The sequence below is a fragment of the Lagopus muta genome, chromosome 5, assembly GCF_023343835.1.
Source record: "Lagopus muta isolate bLagMut1 chromosome 5, bLagMut1 primary, whole genome shotgun sequence".
Classification (NCBI taxonomy): domain Eukaryota; kingdom Metazoa; phylum Chordata; class Aves; order Galliformes; family Phasianidae; genus Lagopus; species Lagopus muta.
The window spans coordinates 50,898,587-50,922,397 of record NC_064437.1 but is presented as its reverse complement, the minus strand read 5'-3'; the positions used below and the strand labels follow the sequence as shown (position 1 = coordinate 50,922,397).

The following is a 23,811-nucleotide window of genomic DNA, read 5'->3' as shown; positions in this document are numbered from 1 at the left end:
CTTCTGTTGGACGAGTGTACTGTACTGGGAAAAAAAAAATCATCCCATAACGTAAATTGCGAGAACTGACTTGCATTTATGCAACAGGAATCGTCCACAATTCATACAGGATATTGACTCACATCACACCACCAAGGAAAGAGCATTCATAACCTACTATGCTTCAGACTCAGAACAAGGAACTAAATACCATGCTAATAAGGGAAATCCACTTACTATAAAAAAGTTATCTAATAAAAGACAAAGCATTTTGAAATCTGGATATCCTAAAATGCCTGCGGCTTGGAATTGATACTTGAAGACCTCCTACGAACTGGAGCCAGGAGTCAGGGAAAAGATGTTCTCAGTGCCAGTGGAAAAAGGAACAGTTGCAGCTGTTTGCAAAGGAGACGCTGAATCACAGATCCTGAGAGAACTAACAAATAAAAGTCCTATGATCCCTGTCTAAGCTCAAATGCAACTCTGTAATGTGAGGAATGCCTTGCCTCTAACATCAGGCAAGACAATTACTGACAGGGAGTGAAGTATTCCCACTCTGGACTATCAATTTTCATAAAAACAAGAAAGTGAGATTTACAATTCTCCACTACCTGTATGCATATCCTAGACTGTTCTAAGAGAAAACATCTTGTGTTGTGCATTTATATGAAAGTTGGATGAAAAACACTGGGAAGCAGTGCATACATTGGTGTTCTGCTGTAATCTTAGTCAGTCTGAGCGTAGCATTTATATTTCTTAGTCACATATTTTCTCCACTTTCCTCTTTTTTGCAAACTTTCTATTTATTACCATTCTTATAATGTACTGCTTTTTTTTTGTTTGTTTGTTTCTCTTTAGACTGTAAGAAAAACACCTTCTTCCCCCCAAAGTTACCTTGCTAAACACGTTATTGCCAAGCAGGATAGGATGGACAGCCCAGTTATAAGTTCTCAGTCTGTCCTCTTCTACTGGTAACAAACCCACTTACAGCAGCCAAGACTATAATGCAACTCACAGTATGTTCTAAGATGGGGCCTGTCATCATTTTTAGCTTGGTCCTATCAAGAAATAAGAGTAAGAAATGATAATGGATATGAATGTGACACTCCACCTGTTTGTTTCCTTAAAAAGTAACTATGGCATTCCTGATACCACAGAAGAAATCTTTCTTTGCTTTATCTGGAGAAAGGCACTATGCTACTGCAGGTTGTTCATTCTTCACTGAAAACATTTCAGTGCAAAAAGAACTTTGTGATAAGTCAATGAGATGACAGCATTCAAAAGATTCATTCAAAGATGAGCTGTTTAAACAACTGTTCCATCATTAGAAAGACAATCACAATACTACAAAACACCAATGCATAAATCTTGCGTTTACAACTCCTACAACAACTGGTGTTTTGAACAACTTCAGCGTGTGGGGAATAGCAGACCAAACATTATCTGCTAAAACAATCCTAATCCTGAGATTCAAAAGAGCATCACAATCCACTACACTGCATTTTCCACAGAACTGTTGTTAATGAAGAATTAAGATTGCACAGTAGTAGAAACAGAGCCAGTCAAGCAGACAGACCTCCAAAAGCCACAAAATGAATGTTATTTAATCTCTGCAAAACAGAAGGTATACATTTTGTGAATCATTACATTATAATAGACCTTTCTTTTACACACTGAAATACGAACAAATAAATGGCTGCGGATCTGCTGGAAAGCTCTTAGATTAGCCACAAGTGGAAGATGACATATTCAGACAGGCCCAGTTGAACTGAATACTGTTTCATGGCGGTTTTTAATGAATAAAGATAAATGACAGTCAAAAGGAGGGAACAATGCATTAAATGTCCTAGACCTGACTGCACATATGAGCAATTACATCAATTTTTGCTTCCAAAGACAAATCTTACATATTTTTTTCCAACTCAACATATTTTACAAGAAAAAAAAAAATAATACTGCCATAATCATTATCACTTCCTGCCACTTCAGCAAACGACAACACTTTCTCATTAGTTTGACAAATCATTTATCTTGCATAAAATAACAACAAACTCATAATTCCGCAGCAACAGCAGCCGTTCCAGATGGCCGTACTGGTTTGCTCTCGGGGCGTAGCTCTCTTTGAACAATGAGCTGATCGTAAGGTAAATAAATGAAATGTTCCAACCCGCTGGACTGAACAGAAATGTGCAAAAAAATGTCAAGTGCTTACACAAAAAGTCTTTGTTGTAAATAAAACATCCCATGAAAACAGATGCTTATTTCCTCTTTATATGTACTTGGCATCACTTTATTAATTGTGCTGGCACTAGACAGTCTATAACTAGCTTAGATACACAAGTACTGATGAAGTCTATTGAATAACAGATAAAACTACAGTAACGTATGCAGGTTAACACCAAGCATTCTCAGTTACTTCCATAGTAGTAGCTGTAGGGCCATGGCCTTTTCTTCACAATAACGGCTGTAAAGATCTAACCCTGAAAGATACTGAGAAATCATCTAAAAATCGTTGAACCTTGACACCAGCAAAGGCTATGGAAAGCTGAAGTCTGAAAAAGCTAAGGAAAAAGCAACATTTTAATGACATGAACTTGAAACCGGTGTGGGGGAACTGGCTGTGCATAAAACACCTCAATAAAGAGCCAGAAGTTCAAGGTATTTCAGATGTGATCCCTACTCCTTCGCATTCAGCAACCAGCTACTTCAGCTGCAAACTAAAGCAGAACTCCTCAACAGCCCACACAAGCCTGACACTGCTCACCTTACACAACTTTGCTCAGAAAGCCAAAATGCTGACCTCTGCTAGGTAATGCAATGACATAAAAGAGAAGTGGCAGGCATAAGGATAAATTAAATGCCAAAATTGTGAGGTTAAATTGAAGACAATAATTGACCATTGGAACCTACACCCAGGAGGGGAGTAAACTCTTCAAAAGGGCTGACAACAGCAGGACTAGGGGAAATGGTTTTAAGTTGAAGGAGGGAAGATTTAGGTTAGATGTTAGGGGGAAGTTCTTTACTAGGAGAGTGGTTAGGCCCTGGAACGGGCTGCCCAGGGAGGTTGTGGATGCCCCGTCCTTGGACGTGTTTAAGGCCAGGTTGGACGGGGTCCTGGGCAACCTGATCTGAATATGTATGTTGGTGGCCCTGCTAGGCAGGGGGGTTGGAACTACATGATCCTTGGGGTCCCTTCCAACCCGGGTGATTCTGTGATTCTGTGATTCTGTGACCATGTTTGTGAATATCAATAATGCCAACTATAGAACGTAAAGTACAAAAGTAAACTCATTCCTTTAATATTTGTCACAAAATTCTTGTGTTAGGGTACTAACATCAATACCAAAATAAGTAAATAAGCGAATTCTGAAAATTATATTTACTAAGTACCACTGAATTGCATTAGACAATGTAGTAAGAACAGCAGATCACTGGCAGGATTTAAACAGACACTTGAGGTACAAAAGAAGAGAAGGAACAAGGTAGTTCTATAGTATGGAACTACAGGAACAGAAGTAACACAGAAAGGCAAAATTGACACAAGAAAGCAAAGAGAAGAAAAAGAAGCTGAAAATATGAATAGCCCCTTTGACAGGCTCAGCCCTAACACATTGAAAATCCAAGACAAACTTGAGAACACGGAGCAAAAAAAAAAGGAAATGGAATGATATCATGTCTTTTTAGTGCTAAAGAATCTGCAAACTTTTTATTTTGGAAGTTAAGATACTGAGTACCCACTGTCTCTTTCTATTCCAGCCTCCAGCAAAACGTCATGATTTCATACTTGGTTTCTGAAGGCAGTAAGCCCTTTCTATGATTAATGACTTCGTGCTTTAAGAAATACCATTCTCATTTCAGGGCAGTTAGAAAACCAGATAACTTTGCCACAGTTTCATCTAAAAATCCAGAATAGTTTGTTTCTACAGGGTTTCTATACCTTTAAGATAGATCAATATTTGCAATCAAGTTCCTTTAGTCAAGACAAGAGAGGAAATGATAGCAATAGATAAAACACATGGCAAAACAAATAATAAAACACAGTAAACTTTACATATTACAAGTGATGGCAATAGTTAAAACATACAGTTTTCATATATTACATGTAAATGCTAATTATACCAGTTTTCTCCCTGTCCCAGATGCATCTAGCCATTAAAAATGCAAAATGTGGTATCCGTTCTTCATCTTTAAATTAAATAGTCTCAAAATTGAAACATTTTAAGTGCAAATCATCTTGTTAAAAAAATTACCCTAGCATCTTCAGTAATCGTACTGCTCTTTTACATACTGGTAATATGGCAATAAACAAGTCAACAACTAAAGATACAGTGCTGCAACAGTGGCACTGCTAGTGGACAACAGCTCTGCAAAATAAAGGAGTGATTGATCAGAGGGTACTTTTAGATATCAAAATTAAAAATCAATCTCTGCAATGTGGCTGGGTTTTAAAGCAAAGGGCTCATCTTCTGCAAAAGCCCACAATCTGCATCCCACGACAGAAGCGCAGGAAAAAAGCAGTGCACTCCACCCAAGTCCAACCCACGCAGGTAACTTCAGGTTCTCTAATTAAAGTTTTTCCTAACAGTACATCAGAAGTAACTTCATGCAAACGTGTTTTTACACATTTTCTAACTCATATACAGGACACTATCCTTAAACGTTCAGGAGGGAGGTTTGCGTATGACAGCTTTCCTTACCTTTAAAAACAACGGAAACGATCGGATCTGGCTTCCCAAACTTGGTTTTGGGGATATTGGACGCAGATTCTACGATCACCCGGAGCATCGCTCCGAGCCGTCACTGAACGCAGAGCCACGTAAGAAAGCTGCGGGCTCCCAGGCGCAGCTCAGGGCGGCAGCGCGAGCAGGAAGAGGCGGCAGGGAATGGCACGGCACGGCCGGAGCTCGGGGTGGGTCTATGACGAACTGCTCCCGAAGGCTATGACAAATTCAATGCCTGTAAATTGACACCAAGCGCCGCGTTTTTTGCACAAAAGGAGATCTGACTGGTGAGATCCAGCGACAGAAAGGGCAGATTTTTCGGTGCGCATCAGTAACCAAGGCAAGCATGAGCAACGCATTCAAGGTAACTCCAGCAGTCAGGATGCATCACATCTGTCTCTACACCAAGGCACTGCATTCCACAGCAGCTTTTTCTCCGTTCCTTTTCAGAACTTCGCAGTCCGACCGCACGGCCCCGCCGCCTCGCGCGCCCCCTGCTGCCAGCTGCGGGATCTCCGCGCGCCCAACGAGGATCGGCCGCACAACAGCTGCGCTTCGAACGGACCCACCAGCAGCACGCAGCGCATCTGCTGCCTCCACACACGGCCACCCAAAATCACACCGTGCGTTGTGCAGGCGATTCCTGAACTTTGCCAAGAAGGATGTGCCAAACTACTGCCTTCGCTGCATTTAATGCAATGTATTCAGTAGATGTCTCGAAAAGACATGACCAGAAGTTATAAGTAAAACTGTACAAGAATTAAGCAAATATGCACAGTAAACAACCAAGACAATGAGACCCTGTGTATTGGAGGCCTATATTTTAAACACAAACACATGCAGTAAACTCCACTAAAAAAAATCTTGCTAAAAATTGCTTGGCAAGAACAAGAACTCTTTGCTCCAAGTTACCCCATCCTCAGTTTTATCATGGTTTTTCTCAGCTATGAGCCAGATGTAAAAAAAGAAGTGGTTCATGCTACTTCTGCAAAATCTGTGTTTTTTAAGCGGAGATGAGGGCAGCCAACAAAACAGCACAGAATGAGTCCTCCACAAAGGTCAACCGAGTTTTTATGTGGGGACCCACAGGAACTACCTGTGACTTATTATTTTTGAAGCTGGTATGAAACTTGCTTCCTTTTTCAGATGAATCACAGCATTGCTAAGGTTGGAAAAGACCTCTAAGATCACCAAGTCCAACATCAGCCCCCACCCTCCCCCCACTGACCATGTCCATCAGTGCCACAGCAACACGTTTCTTGAACACCTCCATGGACGGTGACCCCATCACCTCCCTAAGCAGTGCATTCCAGTGCATCGCCACCATTTCTGAGGAGAAATGTGTCTTTAACATCCAACCTGAACCTCCCTTGGTGCAACTTAAAGCTATTACCTCCCCTCCTATTGCTGCTACCTGGAAAAAGACACCAACCCATCCTGCCTCTACTGCAGCTTCTTTTCAGGCAGTTACAGAGAGAAGATGGCTAGATTTTAGGTAGTGGTGAGGAATCCAAGAGAAAAGAAGCAATGCGACATGGCACGTTCAGGAAAGGTGATGAGAACAGAAGGACTGTAGCCCTAACTGGACTCAAAGAACTCGGATAAGCACTACTCTAAGCCTTTTAGCCCTCCTGGCTGCCACTTACCTTCCTGTCTGAATGCCTCACACAGAGCAGGACAGCCACACTTAACAAGCAACACGTGGAGTGCACGCCTGTCACCAGCCCACATTATAAAACCACCTTCTCATTACAAACTAAGAAATCCCGTTAAGCAAAAAATTAATTATGACTTTATACAAGAGAAACAACCAGCAGCATACCCTACTCAGCTCAGCTCCAGGTGTGCTGGTACAGCCAAATGAAGCCTCGCCTCACTGCGGCCAGGTGTGAGTGCAAGAGCTGGGGCAACACGGGGTGGGCAGAAGGCCCCACCGTATTGGCCAGGCAGCTCTGCCACTGCCGCGGCAGCCAATGGGGAGCCTCCTCTCAAGCCCGCAGCAGAGCATGACCGGCCATTAACGGCCACCTGGCCCAGGGCAGCACGTGCGCCTCAGCCCCGCCCCTTCGCCCCGCCCCTTCGCCCCGCCCCCGCAGAAGCGCTCGTCAATCCCCGCCGCCGCTCTATTTTAACCCTTGGGGGACGCCGTAGCTCCCGTTTCACTTGTGAGGCGGCGTGGGCGGAAGTGACGATGTTACAGCCGCGGCATTCAAACTCCCGGAAGCGAAGCAGGGACTGAGTGGGGCGGCCGCTGCCCTGTGCCGCCCGGGTCTGTGGGCCGCCTGGTTCCGCCGCAGGGGAACCGTGCTGCGGGTGTGGGGCTCTGCGGGAGCTGAGAGCCCTGTGTCGTCTGAGCTCCCTCAGAGCTGCGGGAGAGGTCCTGCTAGGGGGAACGGTCTGCGTAGGCGCTGGAAAATGAATTCCAAGACGGCCAAGGGCGTCATTATTGGCAAATGGGGCTTAAAGTCCGGTAGCTCTAGGCTAGAGAGCGATCTCGAGAAGTACAAGCAGGAGAATGCAGCCCTAAGAAAATCCCTGGAGGAAATCGCCAAAGGCAAGGGCCGAGCAGAGGAGCCGGAGCGGAGCCGGCTGCTGGAGGTGAGGGATGCGCTGTGATGCTTCTGTCATCAATTATTTCCCCGTGATGACTGAGCAGAGAGTCTTTTATATTGTTAAATATAAAGGCTCGAGGCCGGAGCACTACTGAGTCTGTTTGGTCCTGTCCTGGTGTGTCCAGCTGACCTGAATGCATCGGGTCCTTTGCATGAACGAGGCTGCCAAGCACCTTCTCATCCATGGGTAAATAAAACTGTAACTAATTCCTCATATTGTTATTCTATGCTCATTTCAGAGCAAAAACTAAAACACTGCTACTTCCATGCCTTGTAGTCCATTAAAGGTAAACCTGTGACTGCAGAGAAAGAAGTTATGCTTGATGTGTGGTGCTATCAGGCTTTCCAAAAACACTGGGAAACTTTAAGTGGACTCTCAAGGAATGTACTTAACAGGCCAGGCACAGTATTTCTGGGCTACTTCTTCATAATGGTTTTGCTGTGTCTGTGCTGTAGTGTCAGTTCTGATGCTAGTTTAAGTACCAGTTATGGCTCATTGCCATGGCAAATTCCTACTGTGTATTTCTTGTGTGTGGTGGAGTATGCTGTTTGCTGAATGTTGGTTACTTCATAGCTAGCTACTAGTTTACATGTGGACAATTATGGGTATACTTAAGTATACCATTAGGCATCGATGTTCTAGCTTCAGTGAGTGTTGGGTGTGGTCACTGTGGTCATAAACCACTCCCTAACTGAGGTCTTATAAAACATGAATGCTTCAAGTTTCTCTGCCACCTTGTAATGACTTGATAGCCACTTATAGGATTTCAGCTTCAATATTTCTTGTGGGGAATTACTTGCTATTGTTACAAGTTCTGTGATTCTGTGAAATTTAGCTCTGAGGTATCTCAAAATTCTAATGCTATTCAAGAATTTACTGCGCTAGAGGCCTACCTAAAAGTCAGTGGGGGGGGGGGAAGCAAAATGTTCTTTACTAGATCTTTAAAATGCTAGGTAACTTATGAAAAAAAAATAGAATTTTTCTCCTGAAAGCTCTATTAGGCTCTTGTAGGTTGAGTAATTGTTACCTTAATTTATATAAAAAGTTCAATTGCTCCTCAAAAACTGCTACATATCTTACTGATGTTAAGAGAAGTATTAACTTCTCTTTTTGAATTGGAAATGCTCTAGAGTGCTTACAATATTTATTCTCTAAGGCTCATACACCATAGTGATTTGTATTCGTAAGCAAAGCTGCTTACCAAGTCTGTGAAATGTAGTTCTCTGCATTATTTTCTTGATTCACCTGCTACAGACTTACAATCATTTGGAATATTTCAGGTGGTTGCTGTAGCATTGTCTGTTTTACTAAAATAATAATATTCTCAGGTAACTAAAGGTGAGGAGAATGTTTCAAAGTGAATATCTTAAACTGCTGTGCATTTGCTAATGTTATTGCTATATATGCAGATGTTTACTCCTCTGTGTCAATTCTTTGTTTCATTCAGAAAATTCTTTGTCTTGAAAAAGAAAAAGAAAAATACGACCATCTTCTTGGAGAGAAGGACAAAGAAATCCAAAACCTAAGAGACAGACTTAAGTCCAAAAACAAGAACAGTGAAGTCTCCTTATTACACAGTCAACTAGAAGAAAAAAAGAAGGAAGCAGAAAGGAGAGAACTGTTACTTAGTTCTCTGTCAGAAGAAATGAACCAATTAAAATGTAACTTATCCACTATTACTGTGAAATGTTCTGAGATTGAAAACAGAACTGGTAGTTCACAGGCATCCCAGGTAAGCATTAAAGAAATATAGTAATTGTTTACAGGTTAGACTTGCAATTTTAACCCATTGAGCACCTTTATTTGTTATAAAATGCGATTTTTAATCTTACAAGTCTTCACATAAGATTTCAGCATAGAACACAGCAGGTGGCATCCAGACTGAACACTAAATAAACAGTCAGGAAGTACAACTTCTGGTAGCACAGCTGGGAAGAATTCTGTGCTGCCATGACCTCTTTTCCTGCTCTTGTGCAGGCAGGTATGACTGGTGGTATGGTATGGATTCACCTGCTATTGCTTTAGCAGACAGTGTAGCCTTCATGGATTTGTGTGCTCAATGAGTAATCAGAGTGGGAAGGCAGCAGGAATAGGCATGGGGCCTTAAAGGAATGCTAAACTCCCCACCTACTTAACTAAGGCTAAATGGAGAGAATACCTTTCTCCTCTCTACTCTTATAAATCTTCATTTATTCTTGGTTAACATGGCATAATGCATGAAAAATACTTCAGTGTAACAGAAGATAGAGTAATTTTTCATTTACACTCGTTAATAGCTGTGGTGTCAGGCACTTTGTTACTTTTACGAATGCATTTTGTTTGCTCTGGTTATTTTTTCACCTATTACAATGCTCTATAGAAAATTCAGTATTGTCTCAGTAGGGGGCACATGGGATTCAGTACTTGAAAGCAGCTCCTTTCAAGTCTCTTTTAGCTTGCAACCTGTAGATGGTGCTAGCTCTCCAAGCTATATAATGGAGTTGAGCAATTTCTAGAAATTCAGCTTTTAAAATACGTTAAGTTGGTGGCTTTTTTAATCTGTTCATTTTCAATTATAATACTGCGCTATTCAGTGGAATACAAATATGTATTTTGGGAAATAAACACATTATATCTAGCAGTATTATGCCTAATTCCAAAGCACTGAAGAGTTTCGGAGAAAATTTTAAACTTGCATTCAATCAGCGTCGCTTTTATGCTGTCCCTGTCAATGATTTATTTGTCTAGTAATCACTGCATGGATTTGTAGCACAGCAATAGCAGGACTGCAACTCTGAACAGTAAGTTGCTTTGTGCGGACTTTCCTTATTGCATCTAGCATAGTATTCTACAGGCAGCACAAAGTTACAGTTCAGTGGCAGAGCACATAATATTCTAATACACATGATATTCTGACTCTGCAGAAAGGTTGAGTGGCATACCAAGATAATAGGTCATTAAAAAAAAAGTAAAGAATCCTGTAGCTTGATTTTGAAGGATGACCACTTCCTTTCTGTACTGAGTCTTCAGTTCTTAGATAAGGAGTTTTAAGCAGGAAGTGTATCTTCCAATCTGAGGTACAGAATAGGAGAATTAAAGAGTAATTACTACTTACCTCAGCAGTGAGGTAAGTGTTCAGCAGGTTTTTTTTTTCTAATGCTAGAAAATTACACTCTTATTTTAAAATAACTTGTTTGCATCTGGTCATAAAAGAAGCCTGAGGGAAGGCATTTTGCACTGTTATAAATTGGATTCTGATTGCCAGATTAGATATATTAGTAGAGGACAAAAATGTTCTTAGACTTTCTTTTGAATGTTTTGGGAAAGTTGAGAGCAAATTGAGCAGTGTTTCTTAGAACTGATAGGTGATGCACAAGCAGCAGGTGTACTCTGAAGTGGAAAGAACAGTTGTATGAGAACTTGAAGTGGTGCAGTTTTCACTGGTGCACAAGTTCTAATGTTTACAGAAATAAGAATCCGAACAGTTGTGGTGAATCTAAATCCTATTAGAAAGAACTGAGCTTTAATAACTGTGTCCAGCTATAAAATCTCTTGTATTTTTCAGTCATGAAACTTGTTATAAATCATATCCTGCAAAAACAGGAATACTTTAGTTAAATCCAACTACATTTTTCTAATCTCCATTTGTGTCCTTACAAGTTCCCTCTGGCTTATCTACGCAACTTTGAAAAGCTTTCTGTTGTACAGTGAATAAACAACATATTATGAAGAAGTTTAAATGTTTAACAGATTTTGTTCTACATGGGGCTAAAGAACTGTGAAACTCATACTTTAAGTGCTCTGCTTTGGATCGGGCCTTGGGAAATTCATATGTCCTTATGGTTCTGAGCAGACATCCTTTTCCAAGCGTTTATAATCCTATGGTTATCTCAAAGATGTTTAAGTTCTCTGGCTTCCCCCAAGAACTCCCATAGGTCTGTTTTATTGTCAAACTGCTATAATGATGATATGAAAATAGAAAAAAATTTACATTTTGTTTTTTAAGTACAAACTGTAGATATTTGAGTTCTTCAGAAGCTTTCCTGTTACCCTTCAGATCTCCCACGACAGAAGTTCAGCCAAAAGTGGTGTTTTTATGAAATGTTTTAATGTAACTGTTATTCAGTGAACTAAATTGAGATGTGTCCTATACTTTCCAGGAGACTTTAAAAAAAATCTATGTAATGTTTTGCCATGTAATTTAGTTCCTTCTTAAAATAGATTTTCTTTTTTAATTCAAGTGTCAGATAATGCATCTTAAATTTTAAACTACTCTTATGCTAACCCTGAGATTAATAGTTATACAGAACTAGATATGCTCTATTTTAAAGAATGCTAATTGATTGCTCTTTGTCTATAGGAAACAGTAATAAACTGCCCTGGATCTCCAACTAATCTTAGTGAAGTTGAAAAACAGCTAAAAGATGTAAGTTCTCCTATACAACATTATATGTAAAATCATGTATTATAATGTATAAGAATGTAAATGATCACCATATATATTTTTGGTTAGAATGGGACCTCAGAGGGTATGGTAGAGGATACTATCAGATAAAGCTGCTAAGAAGATATCTGACATCAGACTGTAAGTTGTAGTGTTAGCTTATTCCACTGTATTTGACAAAACGAAAGGTTAATTCATTAAATTTTTCAGTGATTTCCCTTTTCCAATAAACAAGCCAATCAGAATTTAATATTGCTGCTTTTTTAACTTATGCTCAATAACACCAAGAAAGGTTTTATTAATTATGCAGAAAAGATTAATGCAGTTTGCAGGAAAACTAAGTAGCTTTTCTTTAAACAAACGTAAAACATGTAGTTTTTCCTCTTTCGTTAAGAAACAAGGTGAATAATACTTACAAATCTGGTGAAGTACTAGAGGCTTTTTTATTTTTTTTCCACAAAGGCTCTTGAGAAAAACCAGCAGTGGTTACTGTATGACCAGCAACGTGAAGCATATGTCAGGGGACTGCTGGGAAGGATCTTGGAACTTGAACAGAGATTGGAAACTGTTAGTCAGCAACAACCCAAAGAATCTAATGCAGAAGGTATTGATTTTTTTTTTTTCCATGAATGACCCAAACCATAATTATCTGTAAAATACATTTCCTATAAAAGCAGTGATCATTGACTTTCTTCATAATATTTTGCTTTATTTGTAAAACTTCTGAATTTCTTTGTTTCCTGTTTTTTAGTTGTGTTACCTGATCATTTCCTCATTTTCCTATTTACTTCACTAAACATTTTTTTAAAAGCTTTGACAGTTTATTGGCCACCTTTCTGCTTGCTAAAAGTGTCGAGGCAAATATATGCATATCTCCCATCCTTCAAAGTACACAGCCTCCATAAAGAAAGCATTAAGAATTTACTGGCTAGGTGTGTATCAGTCTGTTTCTTTCAAAATAAATATTATAAAAATGACTCAAGCCTGACATGATCTGTTCAGATGAATAAAGAACATTTGGCATCTGTGATAGGTTTTGACACTTGTCCAAAATGTTTTGCAATAATGGGTCCGGTTACCTCCAGCTTACTTCCACGTTGTGGAGTTCCTCATTAAGCACCTTCTCTGTAGCATGTATTCAGATTGACTTGAGTCATGCTTGACCAGCTTGTAGGATAAAATTAATTTTGAACAGAAGAGCCAGCAGGAGTTGGCTTCCTTTTCACATCAAATTATCAGTTTCATACTGCAGCTGATCTGCAAGGTAAATATATGAAATAGGCATGTTATTATTCCAGGTGAGGATAGTTCTATGGGTAATTACCACTTTGTAATTAATATGCAGTGGCTTTGTTTCTATGTTGCTGCTGGTAACCTTACAGAAAACTGTGAAATGTTACTTTTTAAATCTTTAAGAGTCTATGAACAGTGTATTGGAGGGAGGGCAGCCTGTAGTAGCTCACCAGATGAAGTAATCAGAGTTACTATGGTCAAAGCTTTGTCATGAAAGCAGCCAAGAAACACAGAGTAAGTGTTCCTCTTCAAGCGAATAGAGCGCAGTAGAAATCAAAGCTTAAAAAGCTAGCTATATGAATTGAAAATGTTTTTTTCCAAGGAAAATGTTGACATCTCTCTGAAGAGCTCATTGCCCTGTAAAGGAGTATTGCTAATAAATTTAAGGCTTAGCATCAGATGGGGAATGTTGAACATTCAAGGAAGAAACTTTCCCTAGTAAGTTTCATTTTGAAGAACATGAGGGAAATCTTCAACAAGAGAAGTACACAAGACAAGAACTTGAGTACCAGAAATCATAAGAGACTGTGAATGACAGCATTCTTTATTCTGCTTCTAGCTGTACTTTATATTATCAATTTCTATGGAGCACTTTTTCCTAGTTAGTGTTTTCTTGGGTCGAGAAGCATGAACTATTTGAACAGTGATTTAAGCAAAGGTCATTAGCTAAGAAACAGGCATTCTTCATCAAAAAACATACTACTTTTTCCTTTAAAAACAATGTAGAAGTGATCACGTACAACTTGAATACAACAGATTTTCCATTTCTGTGTGGTGATAGAGCAGAACTTATAAAGACCCCCCTCCCCCCCACCCCCCTCAGGGTGTCTCTAGGGAGAAAGTAATGATGGAACCTTGACTAAGCAGTGTAAATTGAAACATGAGATTCTAATATCTTTTGATCTCTGTTCTGATGTTTCAGTATAATGCATGGTGCTGCATAAGAACTATTAGTGGGACCATACAACTTGTGTAGTCAGGACAAATACTGTAATGTTGCCATAACAGTTAGTGAAGGAAGTGGCTGTAGCACTACATGGAAGTCAAGTTGCTGTTTTCCAGTAACTATCCTTGAAGAAGGCTAGTTACTGCTTTAGACGTTTATAAAGCTGTTTTAATTAAGTTTGGTGATGATCTAGCCTGTGTAATATGCTAAAATGTCATCAGTGTGCTTCAAAATGCTATCAAGAGTTTGGTGCTCTGCTTCTGAGGCGTTTTTGTGTATTCTCTCCTTATCTCATTAAGGACATCTACAAGAAAAGCAAAAACATTATGATCAGCTCTTAGAAAATGCAAAGAGTGATCTTGAAGCTGAAAGATGCACTGTAACCCAGTTGAAATGTGAACTTAATGAGTTCAAAAAGAAGTATGAAGAAAGACGACAAGAAATAATGAGCTTAAATGCCTTACTGCAGTCACAACCTGTTGTTGAAATGAAGGATCAAGAAAACGAAAATAAAATTAAAGGAGAGAAAATACAGATATTAAAACAAGAAAATGAAAGTATTAAATTACAGCTACGAGAGGAAAAGAAAAAGTCTGAAGATCTCTTATCTCAGGTAAGCAAATTAAAAACTGAAGATCATTAGCAAAGAATCAAGACAGCTGGAAAACCATACTTCATCAAACAGACTGTCACTTTGTCTGATAACCGCTATTTGCGTTCACCTATACTCACATCCTCCTTGTGGTTAAAACTGAATCCTTTCATACTGGTTCAGTGATCTGGTTTTGTGAAACTGACTCATTTAAGCATGAGTTTGCTTATTTCAGTAGTACTGTGCGGGCACAAAATGGAGCAGGAGAATGGATCATAGATTTTAATTAGGCTTCATCCTCAAGATTATTGGTGAATGAGAAAAAAGGTAAAAAATCAAGTTTAATATGTTGTTCTATTTTGTGGTCCAAAGTGGAATGTAACTGGTATTTACTATTAGCTATAGTCTAACATTTACTGGATAAACAGTAAATCTTTTTTTCCACACTCAGATCCTATCCTTGGTTTTCTGTATTATGCCAGGGATAAAACATTATCAAGTGCATCTCGCTACTGAAAAGCAATGTGTAGATAAGGTATCATTTAGATATCATTTTCTAACTGTTTGCAGGGCTTGCCTGTTTCCCAGAGAGTAACTTATGAACAACATTAAGTCATTATGTGAAGTTCTTGACTCTTTCTTTAGCCCAATTACTTTTCACTACCTATCTGGCTGAGCAGAGTTGGGAAAACAGCTTATGCTGTATGTTAATGTTAAAAATAATTCAGTGCTTACGTTTTGTTTGGAGTTGTCACAAGGACTCCCTGTGTGGACAACTACAGTGGGTAAGTTAAAGTATTCCTGTCAGCATTGTGGTGCTAAATAGAACTTTCTTCTTCTGGACATGAGATCGTGGCCATCTCTTAGATGAAGAGAACCTGGCAAGTTCTTTATGGACTATACTCAGGTCATCCAAATAAGATACACTTTGTACTTGGTGGTCAATAGAGCTGAAATTTGAAGTAAGATGTAATTCAATAGGCATTGATCTAGGCTAAAGCTAGAATATTAGACTAGCTCTCTAGATGCAGGCTAGTGGTTATTACTGGTTAATAGTAGACTGTTATTTTATAATTTTTCAAGAGAACAAAAGCATTCATTTTGAAAGTTTGGTATGTCCTGTAAATGGAGGATATCTTATAAATGCATTTAGTTAATGCCTTATAGTTGAGTATTTTCTAACTTTTCAGTTCTATTTAAAGTAGGCTAAACTGCTTATTAAAAACAATAGCATGTCGTGTTACATAGGCTTTTTTATACATGTATTTTTCTGTTCAGCCAATCACCTGGGAAAGTTCAGTTGGTTTTTATTCCTCTTTGTTTTTTTTATTCTGTAAAATATCAATCTACATTGTTCCCTACTCTGTACCGTAATTACATTTTCCTGGGGTTTTCCCCAGGGAAAGAGAGGTATTTGAATCCTGTTTGGCTGCTGTAAAATAGGCATGCGTTTTCTGCTGGCACTGGAATACAAAAGTTTAGTTCCATTGCTCCTTGGGAATTTTTTCTTAAACTTACTGTGCATGGAAATTGCTTGTTTTTCTGCCTTGTAGGTACAACTTCTTCGTAAATCATTGCTCAAGCAGCAGGAGGAACACACTAGGATAGCTTTGTTGGAACAACAGGTATGCAGTTACATGTTTGGATGTGACTTGATTTTTTTTTTTCAAGAATTTGATACTTGAATTGTTTTAGAAAGTCTATGTGCATATTATACTTCAAACTTAAGAATAAGTAGTATATTAAAGTAATAATAGATACTAATATGCATCTCCGGGTGATCCCTCTGTGCTTCTAAAAATTCTTGTGTTTTCTGGAGGAAATCTGTAAGAGGCTGCAACTAATGCTACTTTCTGCACAATCATTATTTCAAATAAATACTGCACAGCCTCAAATTAGGTCTGGGAAACATCCTAAAACCAATCAGCTCATTGAAACTTGTAATGTGCAAATAACTGCATTGCCATCTGCTCTCTGTTTTTTCAAGGAAGTTTTAAGAGATCTCACTTAAATCCTTGAGAGAAAATGTTGTATGCTTGCTAAGCTGTGGTACAGTGTTGCCCATAGTTTCCTTTCAGATTGCTACAACAAAGTTCATGGAGTAGAAACTGGCATTTCTGGGGGTAAACTTCCACTATACGCTTTTCCAGAAAATCTTCAGTTTAGGAGTGTGAGACAGATGAAATATCCTCCAATCAAAATAACTTTTAACTCTACCTCTAATTATTAATTCAGCATATTCCATGATTATAAGTAAATATAAGTATCATATATAAGTATATATGATTATAAGTAAAGCTTGTTTTAAGTACATAAAGAGGGAAAATCGCCCTCCTTCCACCGCATTCTTGATAATTCTACTTTTACATCTTTTCCCTTTGTGGGGTTGCAAGATTCAAATATGCACTACAGACTTGGAGAATGAGAAGCTTGACCGCCAGAACTTGAAGCATCAGTTAAACAAAATCTTTAAGGAATTGTTCAAGGCTAGGGAGCAAATAACTCGTCTTGAACCTCTGGTATGTACTGAGTAACTTGCAGGAATTTTGCATAAATGAACAACTTCTCACCCAGGATGTAGTGAGTCTTCTGTTCATGTCATCAGGCATTCACTGTAGTTGCTCACATCCATTAACTATGCAGTTCAATGATGCAGAACCCCACATTAGCTAGTTAAATACGAATTCTGTTACAGAGAAGTGATACTGCAGAAGGAGGTGCAGAATAGTCAGGTTCCTCAATAGAGAACATAATTGTTTTGTCACAATGTATCTCTAGTTTTGTCTGTTGTACAGAAACAGGAGTGTAGTATGCTTCTACTTAAACTTGCTGCTAGTCAACAAGGCACAACCCTTACAGCTGAATCCCTTTCCCCACACCCTATCCTGTATCTCTTATATGGAATGGATGGATTACAATATTCATCCATGTTCAGAAAGATCTGTTTAACTCCTAAGATAAAAAGGGATGTTAGTATTGTCTGCGGGCCATGTTCTGCTTGCTACTTTCCCAAAGAAAGCCACCTAGATTCAACCACTGGTTTCAACAGAAATTCAAAAGGAAAGATTAAACATCAAGCAATCCACTAATCTGTTTGCGTGTTGTATCCAGAACTGCCACAGTCTTCAGCATAAATGTATTTTGACTGTTGGTGTTCCTGGAACTCTGTTAAGGGTCTTGCAAAATCGTGATAGCTGAATAGAATTGTTGAGTCTGCAGTTCTGGACTTATTTAAGTGAGGTTCAGAAGAAAAAAATTACATGCCTGTATCCTTCATTAGATCAGGTTTGAGGCTGCCTTGCTGCTTACAGAAAAGATAAATCGTACAGCCACTAACAAGTTGCAGGTCAGAGGAATTCTGTCTCATAGTTGCTGCTACTGCCAGCAGAGGCCACTAGAAAATCCAGCTGCAGGAGCAGCTGAAACTTCTGCAGGGCTGCAGTGTGCAGTTTCCCTGTGCTGAGAAGTTGGATGGATAGCTGTTGGGTCCTGTTGTCCATTAAGGGAAAGCTTCATGCATAGAGACTGTAGTTCATAGTGTCAGGTGGAGAAGGGAAAATTAAGGAGTTTAGGAAGGAAATTAAGCAGAGGCAGCATCCTGTGTAGTGTGGATTGGTGCATTTGATTAAGGGGGGGGTACTTCATGAATGGCTAGAAAGATTGTTGGATAAGAATTCTTTGCAAAAAGGAGAAATTTCCTAAGTGTGGGTGTAATTGTAAATCATGTTGAATTCCCTAATACATATATGGCATATTTTTAGAACTTTCAAAGGAATTTCTAAAATAAATAGTCTTCAATGTTTGATTTTCATGAGGCTTGTGGTCCTGCTGTAAGAAAGCTTCAGTCAGTGTTCTTTATTTCCTTCATTCTTCCCTTCTGTCAGGCTTCTTCCCCCTCAAGAATACACAACAATACACAGCCCTCCAACCCTACATAGGTAGACAAAAATGCATTAAGATCTGTGTGCAGTACTAGCACTTCTGCAAGTCGTGTTCCACTGTTCAGTATTTAGGGTGCAGAAATTTGGCTTTTTAATTAGAATGTGTATGAAAGTTGTAAGATGGCCAAGTAGCTGCAGATCAGCAATGATAATGTGTGAGTTTGAAGCTTGCTGTCATAGCTTCTGCCATGGCTTTTTTGTTATACCTTATGAAATACTCTGATAGCTGCTGCACAGTGTTTAAAGTGACAGGACTCATGTTTTCCTTCAGTGGTTCATGAAGGAGAAGAGCTACTTCAAACTAAGAATATACATTAAATACTGCTATAATGTAATTGATGTGCTCTATCTTATCTGTTTGTACTTAATGAGATGTTGTAGAAAGCCTGTGTTAAGTAGCCTGCAGAAAAGCTACCTGCAATCTAATTCAAATATCATATGAAAATTATTCAACAGGCCCATATTGCCCCTTGCTATTAATGCAATAGCATAACTGCATTTAGCCATCTTCAAAATTATGTCCTTAGTGCTGTATGTAACATGTAATTTGTGCCACCAAATCTTTTTTTCCTACATCTGTATGATCAGAACCTCATTCAAGCATGCCCCAGTTCTTCACTAAACCTTCTTTTTCAGAAGCTCCGGGAGTCTGGACATATGGAACCACAAGAAGATTTGCAAGCTGCATTAGAAGAGAAGATTGCAGCATATGATAGTAGTCCTTCCCAGAAACATTCAAATCTCCTTGATGAAAGTTTCCTTGAGTGTCCCAGATGTAAAGCGCAGTATCCAACAAGCAAGCACAGAGAATTACTAGCGCATATTGATTTCTGTACAGCTTAAGCTCCAAATGGACTTATTTGCTCTTTATGCACTGCCAGTATACTGTTTAAAAAGGCAAAATATTTTTGTAAAACTTTTCTTTGAAGGCTAAATGAAGGACGTTCTATTTCTGTTCAATGAAAACAGTAATTTATTTGGCATCAAATTTTCCACTTGACTCTTGTGGAAATAGTCATTGTATTTTTGCTTGCAAATGGAAATATCTGTAGAATTAGGGCTATTTTCATAGAGCAAACTACTGATTTTTTTTCTTTTTTTGCACTATTAAAAATGAGAGCAGTTAAAATGCACCTACTGTGTTGGATTAATACTTGACATATCCAGTTTTGAAACTGACAGAAAATGGAGTGTTATTGTTTTGTGGTCACAGCACAATTCTCTCAATCTACTGTAGACCTGGGTTTGTTGTGAGTATTCTCCTCATTTTACCTGTAGTGAAGTCTAAGTCATTGTTATCATGAGAATGATTAAATTAAGGACTACTTGGAAGGCAAAAACTAAAAAAATGAACTTCTCTTACAATTCTATGGTTTGCTGAGACCAGCAAATTACCTGCACACAGACTGTAAGATAAATCTATCCCTGGTGTACTGTTTTGAATTGCTCGCTAGTGTCACTTTGTACATCTGACCCATAAAGTTCTCCCTACTCTTGAATGGTTAAGCATTATTTTTAAATATAGGGGTATTTTCAAAGTTGTTTCCAGTTACTATTGTAATATTGCATCATATTGTTGTTAAAAGCTAATACTTAAAGACAACAATTATGTCACCACTTCTCAATTTCACTGACCGTGAGGCTAATCTTTGTCTCTGACAATTTGGCAAGCAAACTGTGCTTCAGAACCCTAAAGTTTTTGTCATGATGGAAATTCTCTTCACATCTTTTAAATTTGGGATAACCATGCTTTTCATTTCAACCTAATGACCTTAATCACTTATTGAACTATTTTAGAATTTTAGGTTAGGTGTCTTTTAATAACATATTAATCAGCTAGTACTCCATTCCCAGCTGTATATTCAGCATGGTTTCTGCAATAAATTCTGATCTTTTATGTATTATAGATGAAATAAGTTTGCCTGCTGCAGATCTTCTCTGCAATAATTTAGACTTTCTTAAATTAGCTTAAAATGCTTTCTCATTAAAGCTGGTGCTACCAAGGAGGACCGAAAGACTGCAGCTCATTAGCTGCTCAGTTATTTAATACTAAATAGAGGGGATTCTGATAAAGTTGATAGCCTGATATTTTTTTTTTTAAAGTGCTTTGTTATTCCAACACCTCCTCTGGATTTTAACATGCTTAGGTCTATATATAATAACCTATCTTATGTTGCACTTACGTTGGTGCAACATAAGAGAATGTAATGATACATTTGTACAGCATTGATGTTGTTTGAAAAGTAGCAAAATGAAATTCTTGAGTGTGGAAAGTCTTACTTTGAATGCACAATCACCAATTTGTTATTACTACCAGCCATAGAAAGGCACTCTTCCTCTTTCATAAAGTCTTGCTCTTTCATAAAGCATGCAGGTCATATCACTGTCTCTCTCCTATGGTCACTGGAAGTGAAGAAAGATTCAAAGACTGAAGTTTTTTTTTTTCCTGAATGTAAACAGGTCCTGTAAAAGTTCTGCTGCTTTTCTCTCTTTTAATGTCTACAAAAGGTGGGTTTCTACCTAATGCTTGTCTTACTGCTAGGACTTAGCTGTAAGTTTAATAATTAAGGCAAGAATTCAAAAAAGAAAAAAAAAAAGTGCTGGTATCTCAAACACTTGGTATTTCAGCAGTCTATTCTTATGTCAATTTCAAGTAAGTGAATTTTAACACAACTGTATTTCAACATTGAAAAAACTCTGTGAAATCTGCATCATATGAAGATGTCAGTCTAGGTAAGCTTATGGATTAATACAGCATATTAATAAATCCTGGCTTTCACATATATGGTTCTTTGTACATCGAAAGCACTTAATTCAGTTTCAGTGTGATAAGTGTGATTGGAATGAAAGCTATACTGAGCCTAGCAAATGTCTTTTTTTTTTTTTTTTAATACAAGGACAACTAATGAAGTAACAGCAACTGAAAGATAGCTCTTACTCATCAACTTAATGTGAGATTGTATCCAATGAACCATTCAGTCAACTCTTCATCACTTATTTGCTCATGCAATTTTATTTCTCAGTCCTGATCTTGGTAATCTTGTGCAGTTATTTGCTGTGCCAACAGCTGTTTTACAGATGTTTAGGCAAGCTATATTATAAACCACTTTAACCACGCAAATGTATTATGGCAGGAAGGCATAGTGCCTTTTATGCTGTAAAAGAATCATGCTGAGCCCCACAAATATTTAGAGAACTGGATGCCTCTGTCTGGCAGCTAATGTTACCATGAGTGGCATGGTGTCCTCAAAACAAGATTATGGGGAATAGTGCCACCCTCGTGATATCTCTGTGACAAAGCAGATGTAGGAGAGAGATTACAAGTAATGAAAACATAGCAGTTCTATTTTAAACTGCCACTCAACCTATTAGTTTCCACATCTTGTATGTGCTTGAACAGTTAAGATTACAGTAGCAGTTGGTTTCATTGTAAAGATGATAAAAATTATATCATACAAGAAAGATACACTGTCTTATAATACAAACTGCAGTGCATACAACACTACTTGTAGCAGTTCTAAATCTTTTCTTTCCTCTAATTTGAAAAACATGACAATTTGGTAGCCCAGTTGATCTGTTCCCTGCAGTAAGGAATGATCCTGTTGAAAGTCTCCAGGTATTCAAAAGAACCACTGTCACAGGTGAGGTCTGTTTGGGCTATTTTCAAGACACAACACAAGGTTGAGCAGTTATGAATCTACCAGACAAGAACAGTGGAGGACTTCCATGAGATCATCCACATGCTATGATGTTTGAGGCCTATGGAAAGTAGGTGGGATTTTAAGACTCAGAGGAAATAAAAGAAAAGCGTGATACCTAACAAGGAAGTAGAAAAGCCATATGAATTTAGAGAAAATCAACCTAACTTCAATTCTTGGAAAAAGAAAAAAAAAGACCATCAAGAGCTGATACTTGGAGTCATACCATATACTTGCAGTTTTCCTTATTGTGGAGAGGAGAAAAAAAAATGCTAACGTGAACTTTAGTCTCAAATGCTAGTTTCTTAATGCAGGGAAATGTAATTATTTCCTCTAGCCTATACCACAGGTAGCACAAGTAGTTGAAAAGCTATAATATTTAAGTATCAATAATTCATAGCTACTAGAACATAAATGCAGCTAAAGGTGGATCTCTGCTCTGACTTACATGATTGGAACTTACAGTATCTCTGACAAGCAGCATCAAGTGGATGTTGAGTATAAGGACAGGTGATGTATCTCATCTCTGAGACCTGAAAATCTCAGGCTTTAAGAGCCAGACACAGTTCCCATATGTTAGTAGCTCTCCGGATTTCTCTCCTAGGTTTCCCTTGAACTCCTGTGAAAACATGAAATGATTAAATAAGGGATGTATTAGGCAATTCCAGGTTAATCTACTTGATTCCAAAACTACTCTGGATTTTCAAAAATGAAGCACATAATGCTGCAGCACTGTATGCATGAAGTCTGAGATAATCCAAGGTAGGAACTAAGAGCTCTTCAGAGAACATCATTAATTTTCAGTTTCTTAAGACTAATGAGCTGAAACAGGATGAATACAGCAGCTATTACAGGTACAAATAATCAACTATCTAAAAGCAAAATCAGTGGTATGACAGTTTATCAAATTCTCAGGAAAGTTTCAGAAATGGAGTGTGATACATTATCCTACTTGCAAGATTGTACAGTTTTACATAATGAATAAACAGACTGTTATATGTATTACACATATTTCTACGTGATAATGATGACTGTTTTAGCTGGAATACCACATCTAATTTCAAGTACTGTACTTCAAGAAACTGACATAAGGAAAATCGTTCTGGTGGTTGGGATACATAAGCAGTGAAACACTACTTACTGAGGCTGTAAAATCTCCACAGGGACAGTGACATAAAACTGTTTAATCCATTCCAAAGACCTGAGCTCATTTCTGCTGCCCTTCTAGCCAAATGGTAGCCTAAGTATTTCAAGCTGAGTGAGAAGTCTCAAAATGAGAGAGCGAGACGAAGTGTCTCAGAACATCCTTCAAATAAAGAAGTCTGGGACTTTATCAGTACCAGCTTGCTTCCTGACAGAAGTGCAGCCAGGTTTAATTTCTCTGATCTTCTCCAAAGTAGTGAGCAAGCACACTGCATTAGCAAAAGTTCAAGTTTTATTAATGTAACAAGTATGATCTGGTCAGTATTATCTCATTCAATTAGATGGAAAACTATACAGCCTAATTTAGGTGTCCATGTGTCTGGACATGGCTTATGAGAGGCTGTATGCTGCTTCTCTTTAATTATCTCATTTTAAATTCTAATGTAATCGGACCCCAATCAG

At 38.4% G+C, this 23,811-nt stretch overlaps 2 protein-coding genes across 12 annotated transcripts in view; one reads left to right on the top strand and one right to left on the bottom strand.

Moving 5' to 3' along the window:
- MYOF (myoferlin) overlaps window positions 1-5,525 on the bottom strand; it is a 67,939-nt gene extending 62,414 nt beyond the window's left edge. For 5 of the 9 annotated variants that reach the window (XM_048945257.1, XM_048945258.1, XM_048945261.1 and 2 more), the window contains exon 1: window positions 4,677-5,517. In XM_048945257.1, coding sequence (XP_048801214.1) covers window positions 4,677-4,764 — 88 coding nt within the window. In that variant the 5' untranslated portion in view covers window positions 4,765-5,517. Of the gene's footprint in view, window positions 1-4,676 lie in introns of all 9 variants that reach the window. The other 4 variants (XM_048945259.1, XM_048945260.1, XM_048945265.1 and 1 more) reach the window with 2 other exon arrangements.
- Window positions 5,526-6,875: 1,350 nt separating this feature from the next.
- CEP55 (centrosomal protein 55) lies at window positions 6,876-21,291 on the top strand. 3 transcript variants are annotated; one of them, XM_048944119.1, is made up of 8 exons: window positions 6,876-7,298; window positions 8,761-9,045; window positions 11,653-11,718; window positions 12,199-12,340; window positions 14,275-14,588; window positions 16,121-16,192; window positions 16,961-17,086; window positions 19,148-21,291. In XM_048944119.1, the coding sequence occupies exons 1-8, from the start codon at window positions 7,116-7,118 to the stop codon at window positions 19,349-19,351; spliced, it is 1,392 nt and encodes a 463-aa protein (XP_048800076.1). In that variant the 5' UTR covers window positions 6,876-7,115; the 3' UTR covers window positions 19,352-21,291. The 3 variants fall into 3 exon arrangements, with proteins under 3 accessions (XP_048800076.1, XP_048800074.1, XP_048800077.1); XM_048944117.1 differs by having other exon boundaries at window positions 19,145-21,291; XM_048944120.1 differs by lacking the exon at window positions 16,961-17,086 and having other exon boundaries at window positions 19,145-21,291.
- The last annotated feature ends 2,520 nt before the right edge of the window (window positions 21,292-23,811 follow it).